This window comes from Vanacampus margaritifer, chromosome 6 (assembly GCF_051991255.1).
Source record: "Vanacampus margaritifer isolate UIUO_Vmar chromosome 6, RoL_Vmar_1.0, whole genome shotgun sequence".
NCBI lineage: Eukaryota > Metazoa > Chordata > Actinopteri > Syngnathiformes > Syngnathidae > Vanacampus > Vanacampus margaritifer.
The window spans coordinates 15453503-15472699 of record NC_135437.1 but is presented as its reverse complement, the minus strand read 5'-3'; the positions used below and the strand labels follow the sequence as shown (position 1 = coordinate 15472699).

Below are 19197 nucleotides of genomic sequence, written 5' to 3'. Positions count from 1 at the left end.
GAGTCTATTGACAACTTGTGTCCTCCACAAAATGATAAGAAAACCATATTTTCAGGGGAAATGCGCACTTTTTAAAATGCTCATTAATCACAGTCAACGTCATCATAAACACGTGCAGTGGGTGATTATCAGCTGTTGTTTCTTCGTCAGCTGACTTCAGGTCTGCTCGACTTCCTTATCCACTTATACGAGTAGCGGCATGCCTTCCACTCATTACATTGAGCCGGCTAAAGCCTTTCAAGTCTTTACGGATCCATTTAATGTCATTACGATGCCAAGCCCAAGCAGTACGAACAGCAACAAGCCCTGGCAAGACATTGATGTGAACTTCGCAGAATAAAACATTTACATATGCGGCTCCTTATAATCAATTCATCAATCCATCAGGTTGGACTGTTGTCTTCGAGAGAGGAGGCACAGGGGAGCCAAAAAACACATTTTATTACGTTACAGCTGCCAAGTCAACTCGTTTTATTGCAGACGACGACAAGAAAACAGGTCCTGCGGGTCCTGTGTTTACTTCTTGTATCAAAATCCTGCCCTCGCTACAAAGCACAAGTCACAGCTGTGTGCATTTGCGAGAGTGTTGAAGACAGTGTCTTTGTATTTGAAACTGTTTGAGAGTGCGCATATGAGAGAGTGTGTATTTGTGTGTTAGAGAGAGCCTTCGCATGCACTGCATTTGTGCGTGTGGTGATGAGCACGTGTGCGCATCCGAGCGCGCACGTGTGCGTCATTAAAGCAATGGAAAGAGAGTGTTTCGGTCACCACGGAAACCTTTTTTTTTTTTTTGCTTAATCCCCGCTTATCTCAACAGAAGCCCCCGCTGTTCTTGGAGCCGTAGCTCGCTTAGCATTGCTAGTGCAGCAGTTCCTGTACTCGGTTTTATTTACAAAGCGCCGAGACAGTTTCAATGTTTCTAAGGTGTACGCTGATGGGCGGGGCACAACACACTGGATGGCAGATGCACTTTATTTTCACAAGGGAGAGAACAATGACAGACCAAAGCAAAACACCAGCGAAACATGAAGCAACATGTGCACGCGCTCAAGCAGTGGCCCGCAACCACACGCTGCACACTGATTGATTCATTATAATAAAAATAATACATTTGTAGCAGAGCATATACGGCCCGATTCTCGATCAGGAGTGGACGTCATCGCCCCCCCATTGTGGCGATTTGTTTCTGCATTTTAACTCATTCACTGCCATTGACGTTTATAGACGTCAAAAAGTCATTTGAACTATTTCTATTAGTTTAACATTTTTTCCACTTTTGTTAACAAGAGTATGAAACCTATAATGTTTTTTTTATTGTACATTAAGATCAGATATAAAATTTGTGATTAATCGTGAGTTAACTAGTGAAGTCATGCAATTAATTACAACTACAAAATGTAATCGCCTAATTAAAAAAAGATTATTAAAAAATTAGGGGCATCAGGCGATTAAGATGTGTAATCGCAATTCTAAATGTACAATAAAACATTTTTCTAGGTTTTCATACTCTTGTTAACAAAAGTGGAAACAATTTTAAACTACTAGGAATAGGTCAAATGAATTTAAGGCAGTGAATGAGTTAATAATAACACAAACTGACTATAGTGCCGAATGTTGCCTCGCTTAGTTAACATTTATTATTTTAAACTCGCTAGGTTGTAAGCATGGGACGATAACCGGTTTGACAGTTTACCATGGTTTTAAAAAGTCAAGGTTTCAATAACTGGCTGTCATCGGTAATGAGCGCTTTTCAGTTTTTTTGAAGGGTCTTATAATCAGGGCACAATATGATTGGCTGCATGCAAAGTTGAGTTTTCTTTTTTCTCCTTCTTTGCGAGCAGAGAGGGGAGGGGTGAGCAGTTAATGGAAGTAAGTAGTAGGAAGCAATGAATGTCTTTTTTGATCAGTAATGTGCATTGTCCTTTAAAAAATAATGGTGCCAGCAGGTTCTAGTTAGCCCTAAAAGCAACGCGAGTAGCCCATGGATCTGTTCCTTTAAAAAAAAAGAAAAAAATAACTCAGCAGTTATGGGACATTGTGTCTTACTAAAAAATAATTAAGACAGAAGAATGTTAACAATAACATTTATCTAACCTAACATGGTTCACGTTTCTTCTGTACCAAATAGTCAATATTTTGCTTAAAATAAAATAGATTGTGTTCAATCGGAAAAATCACTTTTTATTAAGCCAAATATTTCAAAAAAGGTCATTTTATAGCTGTAATACTGCGATACTCTTGCTAACAGTTATCATACCATCAAAAACTAAAACAGAAATACTCTGTCTAGAACACAAGGTCAATTTGCATATTGGATGTGCTGCAACCATCTCGTTATCAACATTTTAAAAGTTAACAACGTGTAAACACAGGTTAACCCAAGTTAAAAACAACTAATAGTGACTTTTAAGTTAAGAATGCGAAAATGTTGGGTGCACACGAAGTTAAGTCTTAACTTTCTGTGTACCCAACATTTTAGCATTCTTAATTCCCAGAAAAGTAAAAAACAAACAAAAAAAAAAGACGTTAACTGTTGCCTGTTTATCATGAGTAATAACAATAACGCTCAGCCTTAATAAGATGAGGAAGTGCAAGTGTCAAAAGGTAAAAATGGTAGAAGTGAAAAATAAACACAGTTAGGTACGTTTAAAAATCGTACTTTACGTCCCTGTTCAAGAATCTTTGAATGCTAGTCTTTGCATGACCTGACTTGACACTCTTTGTTTCTAATTGTAAGTTAACAGCAGGGGTCAGCGTCCCATCTTGACTATATTTGAGCTCCATGAATTAAAAAAAAACAACCGAAAAAAAGATATGACAATGAATGGAGGAGAAGCTGCCCACACATCCTCTGCTAATTGTATCCTTGTTGAGGAGAAAAAAAACCACACAAGCCAAATGACAGCAACAATGAAGAGTTTCTCCACTGAAAGCAGAAACTGAACCACAGGCTGCTTCACTCTTACTTTATTTTTTATTTATTTATTTATTTTTTTTAAACACGTTCACAACACTGTCATCCCTTCAGAGAAAATGAGAAAACCACGCCGCATTGTGACTGTTGGTTGCCAAGCAGGCTTTATTCAAAAGGACACTGAGGGCAGCAAGAAAACAGACCAAGGCGGAAAAGTGGAGATTGTGACGGATCGATGGAAGGATGGGTAAATAGAACAACAGGTAGGATTGACAGGAAAATAGATCGAATGACAGATGGATTATTAGATCGAGCCATACCAGACACTTTCAGGGGTGGGTAAACTCAGTCCTCGAGGGCAGGAATCCTGCAGGTTTTGGATGTTTCCCTTCTCCAACACAGCTGATTCATATGATCAGCAAGCTCTGGCAAAGCCTGATAACGATCATCACCTGTGCTGGAGGAGGGAGACCTCTAAAACCTGCAGAACTCCAGCCCTCAAGGACAGAGTTTGCCCACCCCTGCACTAGATTGTCAAGTTCAGAAATATTGGGACATCAACATGATTCTCATCTTTTTGGCTCTAAAGACCACCACAATGGATGTGAAATTTGAGGCTAGTATTTACATCCACATCAGTTTGCATATACTGTTTGTAGGGCCCCAGATAGAGGGAAAGATCTTGAGAACGATAGCTAGAGAACGATTTGACGGATAGATAGAACGATATGACGGATAGATGGAACGATATGACGATAGATGGATAGATAGATCGACAGATAGATAGATAGAACGACAGATAGATAGATAGATAGATAGATAGATAGATAGATAGATAGATAGATAGATAGATAGATAGATAGATAGATAGAAAGATAGATAGATAGATAGAAGAACCTCGTCATAATGTCAAAAGGGTGGCAGGAGAGGCGTGTGCGACACTATTACGTCACAGTGTACAATAAGTCGCATTATTTGGCGAGCACATAAACGCACCTGGCTGCCTAGCTAACTAGTGGCCCCCAAAATCAATGCATTCAAAAACACCAGGACGTCCCCAAACAAAGAGCCAGTCACTCAGTCTGCATGTCTGCTTCATCCACAACCGTTAAACCATCATCCTCTAGTCCCCCGAGCGAGCACCTGCACCGCGGCCACACCACCAGCTGACCGGCCACAGCTGGAACTGGGCCCGCACGGGAGAGCCGCCAGGCCCGTTTCGAAGCCGGTTGGCGACTCGGTGTTACTGCGCAGGTGCTAGCGAGCTAGCTTGACAGGTGTCACATACACATACATAGACATAGACGTGGACTCACCTCAACGCCACACGAACCGAACTTTCATCCTGGCCCGACGTCATGGTTCCTCACGTAATCCTCTCGAATATAGAAAGGAAAGCGTTACCGCCAGTCTGACGCCGCCATGTCGAAAAGAACGCCAAAAATAAGACGTTTCTTTTTTTGCTACCTGCGCCGACGCCGCGGATGCATCCACGCGCGTGCGCAAACTACAGCCAGCACCAGTACCAGGGTGCCAGCACCAGCCAACGCGAACGCGCACTGAAACAAACGTGTGGTGTGCACGCAAACGCATGCACGCGCCGCGTGGAAGAGCGCCGGCAGGCGGGGAGGTAACCGCAATGCGTCACTAAGCCGCGCCCCCTCTTGTGACGTCGAAACAATTTATTTAACTTTATTTGACAACATTTTTTAAATAACCTCAATGTTCTGCTGTATTTGCTTAAATAAAAAATATATAAATGTAACTGCGAAATCAAACGTCTATTGCACTAAATGGCATGCAAACAACGTCATGCCAGGAGGGGTTTTAAATGTTTTTAGGATCTTTTATTTGTTTTTAAGAGTGTAAAGAGTGCCCTTTGTTTTGACAAGATGTCCCCGCCGTTGCTTGGTGCTATCAGAGGCATGCACAAGCACGCAAGGAGCATAATTATGACTCGAAGGTTGGATCTGTAATAGGACATCGTGGAGCTTTGGCGACATCTTGTGGCTGCAAAGTGTGACGCTGTTTCAAAATAAGGCACATAATCATTGGAATAACTTGTTTTTTTTATACATGGCAAGGTTTACAAAAAATATTTGTAAATGATGGAGGAAAAAAACTTCACACATTATAGTTGTTAAAACCATTTTATTTCCCTTCAGGAACAACAACTTTACAAGTCCTACATATTTAATTTAAAAAACACACACACGCATTTGGTTTTCAAGTAACTTGAATCTCCAAAAACAAATTTTAACAAGTATACAGTCATTCAACAACATGACATGCTATTTGATTTAATGAAATCATTCTGTTGCTGTTCAATAAGAAACACTCCATGTTTTGCTAATGTTTTATTTGTATCTAAAAAGGTGGGTGGGGCGAGGGGCAAAATTTGGTGCATTTTATTGGATAGTGACAAAGGCATATAAATATTATTCAATTAAAAATAAATCCCTTCATAAAGTTATCAGACTATACCATACACAACTGTGCAAAAGTCTTAGACCGAACCCACCTATTAAATTTCCCTATTAACCTCCACTGAGCTCAGCTACGTGAGCCACTTTACTAGCAATATCAACCATTTAATGTGTAAATTGTATCCATGTAATAATTTGGAATTGATCAATCTTTTTCATGATAATTTATACTGTCACTGATGGCTATAGATGCCAAATATGCATTGCATCTGGGAGGGATGGCAGTGAATGGAAATGAGAACATACAAAGACAAAGATGATCAAACATTAACATAAGAAATTTGCAGGGCACTGCGGCCCCGGCCTTTGAAAGAAAAAGGACCGCCTTTATCACAGTAGTGGGCAAACTGTCAGGTCAACTACATACATAGTGGTCGCTTTGACCCGCTTTAACCCCCTAAAATGAGTTAAACAAAATAGATGGACAGTTTTCATGTTTTGATGACTTATCTCAATAAATAATTGGTTCATTTATTTACTGTAATAAAAAGTACATATTTAGAAAAAGAAAAAAAACTGTAATTTGATTAATTATATAGTACCGGTAAATAAAAACATGACAATGAATGACTTTTATCCTTAAATTAAACTAGCATTTACACACACACGCACATTTGACCTTTTTTTTCCCCTCCATCTGTCCCGTTTAAAAAATGAAATGTGGGCCTTAAGCGCAATAGTTTGCCCACCCACGAGACCCTAAAGGTGTTTTTTTTACCCGCCCATGCAAGTTAAGGCTGTGTGGTAAAAAAAAAAAAGTGCTCAGTACACAAAGTTGGTCATTTTAGCTGTGGAAATAAAGAAGATACATTTCAGAAAAGCAGCAGCGCGAAAAATATAAATGTGGCTCTACTTATGTATGTGATATATAAGATTGTGCTTTTTTTGTGTGGGTTTTTAAAAAATATTTTTTTACTTACAGTGATATAGGCTATGCCATTTTCCAAGCCCACCTTCCCGAAGTCCACTGGGCTGAATTCCGGACTTTTCTAAAAACATTTCAGCCACTTTTAATGAATCAATTAAAGCAGTAAAAAATAATGATAAAAGAAAAAGGCTTGTAAAGTGCACCACCAAGCACCAAATCATGAGCATGGCCCAGGAATGTGTTTCAAAACAAAACACCATTATATTTTCCAAGCCCACCTTCCCGTAGTCCACTGGGCTGAATTCCGGACTTTTCTAAAAACATTTCAGCCACTTTTAGTGAATCAATTAAAGCAGTAAAAAAATTAATAAAAGAAAAAGGCTTGTAAAGTGCACCACCAAGCACCAAATCATGAGCATGGCCCAGGAATGTGTTTCAAAACAAAACATAAAATCTCCATTTACATCGAAGAGTACGGTTCAGTTTGGTACGGCATGTTTTTGTTGGAAGAATACCAAAGACGACAATTTTTGTTTGTTTATGTTTTCCTGTTTCGTCTGTCTGCCAATCAATTCCCTCAAATGGTGAATATTGCCGGGTCCAGCCGTACCGCAATGAATGGAACTGCTTGTGGAAATGTGACTAAAATATTAAGGCATTGGTCCAAAAACCTACCGTACTCTTGACATGTAGATGGAGTGTCAAGAATGAAGTCATAGTAATAATTGTTCTGTGGCTTAACAGCATAACTGTCACGCTTGATTATCTAAAACGGAAAACCTCATTTGAAATCATAACCCTGACGTCAAACCTAAATTTGAAACTTGAAACTTGAATCCTTAACTAGACACCCTAACCCTGACTTCAACCATATTTTAGAAACGCGGCTAAAATAATAAGGCATTGGTCCAAAACATACAGTACTTTTGTTGGCGGAGTGTGACAGTAATAATGTTAAAGTAATAAAGAGTACTGTGACTTTAACGCAACTGTCCTGATTTGCTGAAAAGCATGAGTCACCGTCACTTGAGAAAGAACTCTAATCCCGTGCAGTTTGTCCAACACTTGTTTTCTTGTCTTGAATGACGCCATTTTGGACAAGACACTACGTGCTTTTCACCAGTATGTATGTAGAATGTAAAAAAAATAAAAATAAATCAGGGGAAATGGGATTGACTGAATCTTGCAAATGTCAAGGACGCATACAACATCATCTTATTCGCTGCACTGATGAAAATAGACAATAGCATAACATTACTATGCACATTAGTTTTGTACTATTGGACTGATCTACAATCTACTACAATGATCACTTACTTTATTTCAGTAGAAAAAAACATGTATAGTTCCTTAATATTTTTCCCATCTTTGAGATCTTTTACATACTACAGGATTGAACATTCTAAGATTTTTCATGTTTAACACGAATAGTAATTTGGCATACCTACTTTGCTTTGCATTGTTTTCAATGTGGAGATTACAGAAATAGTGACTTTCCCTTGTAGAGAATATATAATGTACCTACTGTATGTATGTGTATGATTTATGTATTTGTATTTATTTATCTATGTTAACGGAATGTTAAGAGGAAAGTTGTACCCAGGTGAAATTAAGCCAGAGACTGATTAGAGTTCCCTGAGTAGGACAGCGCCACAAAATAGAAAGAAAGAAACTAGTGCAAATTATGCTCTTCGCCACTAGGGGGCAGCAGGTGATTTTCCTCCCAGCTGCAGCAGTCTTCACAATAACAAAAGACAAAACCAAGAAAAAGCCAGAATCCCGCCGCCACAATCTAGTCTATGTCGGAGGTGTCGTTATCCGACGGGAGGTAATTGTTGCCTTTTACCCGGATGTACTGGATGTTCTGATTGCTGAGGTTTGAGGAGGTGCCGCAGGAGCAGAATGGGCCGGTGAAGAGGTTCTCGATGTCCTCTAGCTGCAGGCCCTTCGTCTCGGGCAGGCACCCGAACGTGAAGAACAGGCCCAGCACAGTGAAGCCCAAGTATACGGCGAAGATGCCTGACAGGAAACACATTTGGTCAATACTAAGCTCGACATGTCACCCTAACTCCAATTTGAAAGCTTAACAATCAATTTGAAGCCAAACCCTAATTTGAATCTCTAAGCCATGGTTTGGCTTGAGAGGCAAATTTGAACCCAAGCCTTGTTTGAAATCCTAACCTTATCTTGAAACTCAAATTTGAAATTCAAACCCTGATTTGATACACACTAAACTAAGCTTGAAAGCCCAACTTTAAACCTCTAACTGTCAGCTTGAGACCTTAATTTAAAACCATAAATCTGGATAAAGGCTCTAATTTGAATCCAAAACCAAGGCTTAATATCAGACTTTGAAACTCTGATTAAAAAACTGTTTTAATCTATCCTAATTTGAAACAATAATCTTGTCTTTAAGCACAAATTTGAAACCCTCACTGGAAACCAAAACATTTACCCTAATTATAAACCGGTTTGGAATCCTAATCTTAAACCCTAAACCATGCTGTAAACCCTAATTTAAAAAAGAAAGAAAGAAAAAACATATATAACTTTGCCTTTTAACCTTAATTTGAATCTCTAACCCTTGTTTGAAACCCTAACCCCAGGTGGCTTAAAGACAATATTGAAACCCTGATTTGAAACTTTATCCCTGGCTTTAAAACCTAGACTATTCTTTGAACCCCTCAAAATCCTAACCCTGTCTGAAAATCAAATTTTACACTCTTACCTAGGCTTGTAACCAAAATAAAAACTAACCAAGACTTGAAACCCTACCCCTTGTTAAAAAAGGTAACTTAAAACCCAACCCTTATTTGAAAGCCTTTTCAGTCACCTTGATAGGTGATGAGCTCTGCGATGTGAAGAAAGGTGAGGGAGAGAATGACATTGAAGATCCAGTTGACTCCTGCTGAGCAGGCATTTCCAGTACTGCGGGCCCACAGTGGGTAAATCTCAGAGTTTATAGTCCAAGGCATGGGGCCCATCCCTGACACACAAAAAATCACATTTAGTGTTTGGTTGTACAATATTTTTTTTTTTTTTTACAAATGTATGACAGTTGACACTCGGACAAACTACAGTAAAACCTCCTCCATGGCCGGTTCCGGGTTCGCTGTCCTTTTTTTTGTGTTATCAAAGTTGTACTTTTCACCGTTGACATTTAAAAGGGGTTTGTAACTTTGAGAATGCGTGAGCTCGTGGTGAAAAGGGTTATTGTTTTAAAAAGCATGCTTGCAGACCTGGTGCAAAGAAAGTCAGGTAGAGGAGGAGGCCCATCAGCACGATCCAAGAGTAGGATGTGGGGCAGAAGTTGTAGGCCCAGAATGGACCCTCTGATGTCTCCGTCTGGTTGGCACACCTGTGTGATTGACATTGCAAAAAAATAGAAACATTTACATTATTTCTACATGCATTCAGGTTTGTTTAATCTTCTGTCAAATCCATTCATATTCTCAACAAAAAAAAGGCATTAAATACAGTAAATGTAAAAAATATATTTAAAAAAAATAAACAACCACAAAAAAACCTCGCAAAAATACCATTAAATAAAACAAAACCTATTGAATAACTAATCACTTTCACAGACTAATAAATAAAAATCCCAACAAATATATGTGACAATTTCAATCAAAAGTCAGTTAGAATGATCACCACAACCTACCCTCCCCACGCTGAGTGTTCGGTGGACTTTGGATTGACAGGCAGGCAGGCGGAGTCAAAAACACTGCTGCTGCTGTTCTCGTGGTAGCAAAAGCCACAAGCGGGATTCAACATGCAGTCTCCACAGAAGCTGACGAGAGCAATCGCATATTAGTTATAATTCGTTAAAGACCAGACATGCATAATCCAAAAACAAATATAGGGGGCAGAGGATATATTTGTACCCATATTGTGAGCATGAGGAGTTGTTGGAGTCGAACGGATGCAGTGTAACAGGGGGAGAGTACTGTGCTGACAACAAGAAGCCAACTGACAAAACAGTGAGACCCAGAGCGGTACCTATTTAAAAAAAACACACACAAAAAATAAGAATTCAAAACAGTATTTTCCTGAGCCCGATTGTGTTACCATATGGCAAAAAACTAAAGACATAACTAGAGCTGGAGAGTAATTCATTTCTATCTATTCATTTGACTTTATTTGTGTTTTTACCTTGCAGTATGCAACAAGAGGAAAACGAGGGCCACAATACAGTACTATCAAGAGGAAAATGAGGGCCACCAGACCCAAAAACAAAGAGCTGACAGCAAGCATCAAGAATGTCTGGGCTTCCAGGACCCCCAGGCAATGCCACAGAATCCAACCAACTATTAAAGATTGACATATCGTTTTGAAAATAGCATCCATCCATCAGGGTTAAGATAGTTCAGGGATTTTTCATTATAGTTTGTTTTGACTTTTGTATTTTAAATTCCGTTAGTTTTAATTAGTTCTAAAATTTGGTTTGTTAGTTTTTGTTAAATTGTATTTTTTTTTTTAAATATTCATTTTAGTTTTTATATTAGCTTTATTTTTTAATATAGGGTGTACTTGTGGATTTCAAGATTTAAGAAAAAGGTAATAAAGTCAAGTAAGCTACAATTTCCAAATGACTGTTTTGCCTTCCTTCTGTACACCCAAATTCTGAGGAGAGATTTCTCTAAAAATTATTTACATAAACATATCTGCGATTTCACCTTTTTAAGATCCACAAATATATCAACAATTTACACGTTTCATATCCACGATTTACACGTTTTCCATATCCACAAATGTATCCACGATTTACGTGTTTTTCAGATGCACAAATTTAGCCACGATTTACACGTTTTTATTTTTTTTATATTGCATTTATCATGACTGATCATTTGTAAATATTTCATATCTCCTTGTGAATTGTTGAATGTGCGATTGTGGATTAGTGGGCACAAGCATTTATTTTTGAGACAAACACTACACAGTTTCAAGATATACAGTACATTTCCGTTGTCTAAAAAAAAATAAAAAATAGGACTACTGCGCAACCTTCAAAAAGTAGTACAACTTTTGTTTTCGACAAAAACTTTTTAAGTGATCTATAAATAAGGTGAAGTTCAGGTGAGTAGTGCACTGTGACAACTCACCCATGAGGCTAGCCAACGACAGCTTCCTGCGTCCAACTCTGTCCACAAGCCAGATGCTGAGGGACGTGCACACAAAGTTGGTCCCGGAGGTGACGGCCGACAGCCAGATGGCCCGCCTCTCGTCACGCACGCCTGACATCTGCAGAATGGTGGCGCTGTAGTACCTAGAAGAAGGGGACAAGAAGCTCTCACACCGAGCCCGAAATTGAGATCCATCCCAGAAAAAAGGAGAGGACCTACATGACCGTGTTAATGCCCGTCAGCTGCTGGAACATCTGCATGCCGCAGCCCACCATCAGAGCCCTGCGAGTGGGCCCGTGGCGGAGGATGCGCAGAAAAATGAGCCCGCCTGGAGAAGAAACAACTTTACAGCTAACCCACAACATCCCAAATGTTCCATGTCCACATTTTCCATGAAAAAACAACAACAAATGAAATGAAGAGACTTTCAAAATTCATCCATAGTTCTTATTGGCATCTCTTGGTTCTCAACCAATTCAAACCATTACAACTCTGAAGTTCATGTTTTGGGCCCCTAAACCCTACAAATAGAATTACAATTTGCTGTAGATGTAATAACAAAACATGCATAATGTGGGTACCATTTCCCCCCGGGCTCACCTCCTCGCAGCTCCTTCCCTTCCTCCTCAATGCTGGTCCTGATATAATCAAACTCCTCCTCCACGTCCTGGCAGCCTCGGATGCGGATCAGGACCCGGTGGGCCTCTTCTTGTTGGCCATTCTGCAGAAGCCAGCGGGGGCTTTCGGGCAGGAAGAGGAAGCCCACGAACTGCAAGATGGAGGGCAGCACCGACAGACCCAACATGTACCTTGACCAATGAAAAATGTATTTTAAAAGGTAGTAGGGTCCATACAAATAATGATATTGACACTAAGCTTTAGTAGAATTATGATTTGAGAATTCACTAAGATTTAGAAATTACATGATGATTACTGATGTATCCATCTTAATTATTAGTATCCATATCTTTGACTTGCAGTCTTTTATGCATCGGTTCACTACAACAACTTCACAAAATTCGACCCAACAATTGTGGCATAAAGTCAGTAAGCCATAAATCATAATACAACAACAATGTCTTTACTGTATTTAAAAGGGGACAGTGTATATAAATGAACATTTTCAAGTAAATAAGTCACAAACGTTGCAACAAATGTTGCAACATCAAATATTCTCATGCATGTGTGCTTATGTTCAGCAAACTTTGCAATCCCCAAGGAAGGAAAGTAGAGGGGAAAAAATAGTGTGATTTGAATATTAAACATTTATTCATTAACGACTTGATATTTAGTAATAATGCAGCTGCTTTCAAAACATGCAGTAGGAAAAAAAACTATATCTAGACTTTAGTTGGAACCTTAAAAAAATGATTGATTTTACTGATTAATTTTGAGTTTGACACACAAATTGTTTTTCATTTCTTAAAAACTGCTATAAACAAATCGTGCCGCTTACACGGACAAAATAGTCGGCAACAGTGAGAACTAGTTCATAAAAGCAGTCAAGTTGCCAACTTGGCGACTTTCCCAACCCATCTACCGCCAGTTAACCATCCCTGGTGTCGATTTTCAGTCCTTCCACATCATGGCAAGCTGAATTTTAGGTTGAATTGAGTCGAGGGAAGTTTATTTGTATGGAACTTTATCCTAAACGACTGTTCAGGGGATTATGAGCCCAGATTTGACAAATATTTGCAACATCCCGTGATCTTAACTCCCCAAGGAACTTTGTTGAATTTGTTGTGTTTAGTCTTGTACTTGTGAATATGACTTAGGCAACTATGCCACTAGAGCAGGGGTGGGCAAACTTTTTGACTTGCGGGCCACAATGGGTTTGAAATTTTGACAGATGGGCCGGACCAGGAGCATTTGGACCTCATAGCACAGTAAAAACACACAGATAAATGTACAACCCAATTTACTTATAGTGTGCACTTAGGACTGCGTTTTTCAAATGTGCAAAATCCACTTATTTAAAACAGCTTTTCCAATAGCTTCATTTTTATTGTTTTAGCTCAACTTTTGCTGTGTTTTTATGCTTTGTAAAGTGACCTTGGGTGTTCTGAAAGGTGCTGTTTTTAAATGAAATGTATTATTATTATTATTATTATTATGATTATTATAAAATAGCCCAATCCATGTAGTACGTTTGCCTCAATGAATATGCAAGATGCGGCATTTACACACTATTTGGCAAAGTGGGAGGAGAAATGTAAATAGATTATAATAGCACATACACTGATCTGTCAAACCTGGTGACTGCATATATTATTAATAGATTTCAATTCAAGGCGTAAAGTTAAAGAATTTTTTTCCATTGGCCCACCCATTTTTTAACCCGGGCCCACAGTACGTGTGACACATGCGGCTGCATGATAGCCGCTGCTGCATGATAGCCGCTGCTGCCTGTCACGCGCTGAGGACAAAGCGCGTACATCCAATCCGCATTGCAGGGACAAAATAAAATTAATAAGATAAGATAAGATAAGATCCACTGATTGTCACACCCATCTAAGTAGGGCGAAATTTGTTCTCCGAATTTGACCCATCCCCTGAGGGAGCGGTGAGCAGCAACAGCGCTGCGCTCGGGAATCATGTGGTGATCTAACCTCCCAATTCCAACCCTTAATGCTGAGTGTCAAGCAGAGTGGCAATCGGTCCCATTTTTATAGTCTTTGGTATGACCCGGGCCGGGAATTGAACCCACGACCTCCCAGTCTCAGGGCGGACACTCTAACCACTCGGCCACTGAGCTGGGGAAAAAAAAAAAAGGATTTTTTTCTAGCCTTATTGGATAAGTTCGGCGGGCCGGATTGAAACGCATAGCGGGCCGTATTTGGCCCGCGGGCCAGGGTTTGCCCATGTCTGCACTAGACTAACGAAGCAAGTTTTAAAACGGGTCATGTGAGATGTGATGTTTTCTTAAACTGACATTGAATGGAAGCTGGCCTTGCGGCAGTCCATTGAATGTGCAGTATTCAATTCAAACTGACAAAACGTTGCTCCACAACATTGTTTGCGTTCTTAAAGTTTAAGTTTCGTGAGTAGTGAAGAGGAATAAAAAATATTTGTCCTCTTTGCGTGTTCCAAAACTTGAAGACAGATTTAATGTAAGAAAAAACATCTTTGCAAAAATGATTTTAATAACAGAGATCTCTGGACATCGTGACAGTCTCCAATTCATCACTTAACAGGTGGAATTCAGAGCGCCGAATGTGTCTCTTCCGCATGTAAAATGGCTTCTTATAGTTAAAACCGACCGCCTCTCTTTCATTTGTAGACAAAACATACTCTCTGGGTACTTTTCCATGAGCGATGGCGAAAACAGAGTCCGGGGTGCGTGTTCGAAACAGATTCTGTTCTCAAGGACCAAATGTGTTTTCCCACAGAGAAGGAACTTCTAGACCAAATAATATGTCCCAGCTTAAGGTCAAGTTATACCGAGATCAACACTACTTGCTTTACACGTCTATAAAACCTTTCAACATTGTTAATATAAAGAATTAAGATGTTATTAATGTATAACAATGGTTAATATATGAAAATAAAGAATTTAAATGTTAATAATATCTAACAGTAGCTTCCCCCAATCTGTTTCAGCGCATATCTTATATGGAGACTGTATATTCAATTACAAGTAGCATCTGCAGTAGCTTGACTGCGTCACTCCACAATGTTTTTTTTTTTGTCAACAATGTTTACCTCCAGCCATCGTGGCTCATGTAGCTGAAGGCGCCGTCCACCACGCTGGCAATGAACTGTCCGGCGGTGATGAGGACGGTGATGACGGTGACCAGCTGGCCTCGCATGTGAGGGGGCGACACCTCGGCGATGTACACGGGGAGCGTCATGGAAGCCACACCTGGTGGGAAGAATCCCTCACTCAGTAAACTGCAGTAATATTCGTTGGTCTAGAATATGTACGTCGTGTATTGCGGCACCTTTCGGTTGCTTTATGGGTCATAATGTTGTGACGTTATTGGTATTGGGTAGCCCAACAATAGTTAAGATCCCTACGAGGAGCCAACATATTTTTTTCAATTCCTGGTTTATTCCAGAAAAAAAAAAAGGTAAATCCCATGGAAAGTCTCCAACTTTGAATAACCCTGGAATTCAGCAACCCGAATGGTCGCCAACAGAAACTCACCAATCCCCAGGCCGACGATGATCCTGCCCACCAGGAGCACTTCCTTGTTGGGAGCAAAAGTCATGATTAACCCGCCTACGGTGAAGATGAAGCTGGCCAGCAGTGTGCACTTCCTGCGTCCCAACACCCCATTGAGGAAGCCACCGCACAGGCTGGAGATGGCCGCCGCCCCTACTGTACTGGAGACCACCAGCTCCTGCCACAGGGTGTTGAGGTTCATCTCCCGCTTGAGGAGCAGCATAGCACCCGACACCACGCCGGTGTCATAGCCGAAGAGGAAGCCACCCAGGGCCGAGAAGAAGGCCAGCACGTAGACGAAGGGCTGTGTTGACGGTTTCCCAGACAGGTGTTCCGACGTCGGTGAGTTGATGAGACGCCGCTCGCCATCATCCTCTGCAGTGTTATTCTTGATGCCCATGTTGAAGCGCGTCAAGCTGTGCTCATCCTCACTGTTGCACATGAGAAGCGGGAAGGAGGGGTCAAACTCAAATGGAAAACAACAACTTTTCCTCGCCTCTCACTCGGGAGTTGTCAAGTCAAGTCTGCGTGGACGTACAACAAAGCCCTCCGATCTTCTCTTGATACTTGTCGGACATTATTTGCGAACCGTCTAGGTTGTCAGAACACGCTTTTTTTCGGGAAATTTCGGACACACTAGTTTAGCTAATGTTTGAACGAGCTAACGTGCTATTGTCCCGAATGTTCTCTCCCCGCTGCAAGAAAACTCACTCGAGCGTCGTGTCATACGTGAGTGGTGAAAAAACGGACTTTTTAAAATTATTACTGCCGATCTATAACTACGAGTTACTCCCCGAGTCGCTCTACCGCCATGTTTGTGCTACGTCACCAACCATACGACCTTCCTCGCCCCCACCGCATCGTGACGTCATTTACATGTGTCGAATGTACAATATTAAAAAAAAAAAAGGTGCAACTTCTTGTAGACGGAGAAAATACCGGCTACTATCACAACAGACGATTTAACTTTTTTTTAAACGGTTAAATATATACAGTACAGTACTTTTTCACAAATTGGAACACGTTTGTAAGTAAAATAGTCATCGATCGTTCTGAGAAAAGACATTTATGCCATCAAAACAACGTGTTGTGAAATGAGTAACAACAAATGCTAAATTACTGAAAATGCAGTGGCAGTTTTAGCATGAATGGCGCCCAGTGCGAGACCCTTCTACACATTCTGCCACCAAAATGGCACATTAGTACTTTTACTGTATATTACCAACCTTTTTTTTTTGTTGAGAATACTTCCTTACTCTTTACTTTTGATATATTAAAATTTAGACCGAAAATGGTCGAGAACATCAATTGCAATTGATTGTCAAGACATAATGAGGCCTGTTTCGCTTTTGCTTGCATTTTTAATTACCATTTCTTCGAAGCAATAAATCTAGCATGCCCAGTTATGCATCACGTCTAAAGTTTAGACACCCATGCTATTAGTCACTGTATGTTTTGGTTTTCATTTCGTTGCAACATTGTTTTGTTTTACCGTGGGTGTGGGTAATGTTATATGTTGACACACTCTCTGTCGTCCTTTAGTATGAAGTTGTGAATTAGTGCTGTTGCTCAATGAAAGAGCTGCTTCTATAGGAAGCTTGAGTGCGCCCAACTTTTGCTTTCTGGATAGCATACCATAACATTGCAACTGCATTCATTTTTTCTTTTCCTCATCATAGGTGCCAACAACAGCAACACTTTTACATATGTTACCATTAACACAATTAATTTGGTAGGACTAATACTGCTTAGTCCTCATAATAACATAAGCAATCAAAGGCAGGCAAATTGAGGCAGACGATCATCCCACGCTGATGACAATTGTTATTTTGAAATTAAAGTTCAAATTGGACACTTAATATAAAAAACACCCACCCGTTTATTTGTTTATATATTTTTAAATAAACTTTCAGGATGTACATCACAGTTTAGCAGTAAATTTCCAAATGTTTTTATGCCATATTTGGGCATAGAAACAAACTTGACAAGCTTGCCAGACTTGTTTGGCAACATGACATGACAAATATTTGCAGCAATACAGTATTCCTATTGTCATTTGAACAAGATTCCAAACGTTTTTTTATTCAGTAGGACTTTTGATGCGTTTTTCCATTTGGTGTTCATTAAAAAGTGTATTTTAATGGCCATACCTTATCTCGATTACAAATCCACTAGTTTGTTGTTATTTTTTTTTGCATGTTGGATTTAATGTCGCAAAACTCTTAATTATACAAACATCACTAGGTATATCTCTCCTGATCTTGTCCAGGTCACATTTGAAACACAGGGAAAACGAAATCTTTACTGGAGCAGAACCAAAGTTTGATTTGCACCCACTTTGTTATTTTCATCCCCCCAAAAAATAATCATTGTCTAAAACGAAAAGCCACTTCCCCTTGGCATTCCCATAAAGAGTTGGGAATTGTGTTTAATCTTGTTTAGACTGTATTCAGTGATTTGTTTATATTTAGTAATACTGCATAGTTGTATATGTTGTTTGTTTTAAATGACATTTAATCGCATATACAATGCACTGTTTTATCTATATTTGAGGCGGTTAGTGATGTGCTGTATTTCTACGTTATTATCAGCATCAACTGCAGTTTATAACAACGTCAGAATAAGTGGGAAAAAGACACCCGGAAATCTATCAATTGATTTAATCGATATAATAATCCGATTTTTGTCGTTGCGTTTTAAACACGCCGAATTAAACGGGCAACATCAGTTTAGCTAGACAAGCGGTTACGGTGAATCATTCGCACCATTAAGCATTCGCACAATCGACAGTAAAATTCAAATAGTGTATTTTTCCAATGTAGTACGGAGCCTTGGGTCAATCCTGATGCTTTACATATCGCGGCTGTCACCAGACACCGCCATAGAAGAAGACGGGGGCAGTGAGGGGGCAGTTCACATGACAGCTTTAAACATTCATTTACATAAAATAACACCAAGAAAAAAACGTAGAATATTTTTCGAGTAAACTAGTTACCCACCTTGTTTAAATGACAGGCAAGTGAGCGGAGAGGAGAGAAATCCTGGGAGACCGCTTCTTTCTCTCAGTCGAGTTCCAAACGGGAAGTTTGTTTCCTCTTCCTGTGTGGAGTCATATGATGTGACCGAGGGAGGCATAAACACGCCTGTCTGTGGCTGTCTGTCAACGCGAAGAGAGGCACTACACACACAAAAAAAAAAGCACAGCCTGACTGAAAAAGAGGAAGACGAGCGAAAGTTGACTCTCTCGGTGAGGCATGTGTGCCGACGCGGTTGACTCGCAGCCTCCCTCGCGGTCCATCTTGCCGGCCAGGCTGCAGCGGTCGCTCGGCCCCTCGGAGCCTCTCTTCGAGGCTACCATGATCTGACCGCCCGCGGGTAGCGTTTGACGAGATGGACAACAAAGATGAGCTGGAGGAGAGGCTGAGGAAGCTTCTCGTCAGGCTCAGGAGCCCCCAGGAGGACAGGCAGCTGTGCACGCTCATCCAGATCCTCCAGGATTTGCTCTTCCTGTCGCACACCGACCATGGTAGGGGACAACTTGTGGCTGCATGTGCATCACGTTAGCACCAGGTCCAACCCTTCAACTAGTCCTTTCCTGTAGAGCCACTCTTTACTCTTTCCCTAGTAGGTCAAATGCCCAA

General features: G+C 40.3%; 3 protein-coding genes across 12 annotated transcripts in view; 1 reads left to right on the top strand and 2 right to left on the bottom strand.

The window, feature by feature from the left end:
- The window catches only part of kif21a (kinesin family member 21A), a 30889-nt gene extending 26379 nt beyond the window's left edge, over window positions 1–4510 (bottom strand). For all 7 annotated transcript variants that reach the window (XM_077567870.1, XM_077567875.1, XM_077567873.1 and 4 more), the window contains exon 1: window positions 4231–4510. In XM_077567870.1, the coding sequence (XP_077423996.1) occupies window positions 4231–4274 (44 nt within the window). In that variant the 5' untranslated portion in view covers window positions 4275–4510. The remainder of the gene's footprint in view (window positions 1–4230) is intronic.
- Window positions 4511–5045: 535 nt separating this feature from the next.
- On the bottom strand, window positions 5046–18693 carry LOC144054252 (proton myo-inositol cotransporter-like). 3 transcript variants are annotated; one of them, XM_077569510.1, is made up of 12 exons: window positions 18556–18693; window positions 15539–15987; window positions 15094–15253; window positions 11992–12200; window positions 11611–11719; window positions 11371–11534; window positions 10153–10267; window positions 9930–10058; window positions 9508–9626; window positions 9102–9254; window positions 8115–8287; window positions 5046–6389 (listed from the first exon to the last, which is right to left on the bottom strand). In XM_077569510.1, the coding sequence occupies exons 2-12, from the start codon at window positions 15954–15956 to the stop codon at window positions 6213–6215; spliced, it is 1926 nt and encodes a 641-aa protein (XP_077425636.1). In that variant the 5' UTR covers window positions 15957–15987; window positions 18556–18693; the 3' UTR covers window positions 5046–6212. The 3 variants fall into 3 exon arrangements, with proteins under 3 accessions (XP_077425636.1, XP_077425637.1, XP_077425635.1); XM_077569511.1 differs by lacking the exon at window positions 18556–18693 and having other exon boundaries at window positions 5046–6188; window positions 6321–6389; window positions 15539–16381; XM_077569509.1 differs by lacking the exon at window positions 18556–18693 and having other exon boundaries at window positions 15539–16381.
- Window positions 18438–19197, top strand: part of lrrk2 (leucine-rich repeat kinase 2) — a 39490-nt gene continuing 38730 nt past the window's right edge. For both annotated transcript variants that reach the window (XM_077569505.1, XM_077569504.1), the window contains exon 1: window positions 18438–19082. In XM_077569505.1, coding sequence (XP_077425631.1) covers window positions 18947–19082 — 136 coding nt within the window. In that variant the 5' untranslated portion in view covers window positions 18438–18946. The remainder of the gene's footprint in view (window positions 19083–19197) is intronic.

Coding starts and splice junctions, on each gene's coding strand:
- LOC144054252 (XM_077569509.1), bottom strand. CDS start 15,998: ATGTGCAACAGTGAGGATGAGCACAGCTTGACGCGCTTCAACATGGGC. Junction 12,201..15,093: donor ATGAGCCACGATGGCTGGAG/GTAAACATTGTT, acceptor TCATTGGTCAAG/GTACATGTTGGGTCTGTCGG. Junction 9,255..9,507: donor CCTGACTTTCTTTGCACCAG/GTCTGCAAGCAT, acceptor TTTGTGTGTCAG/GGATGGGCCCCATGCCTTGG.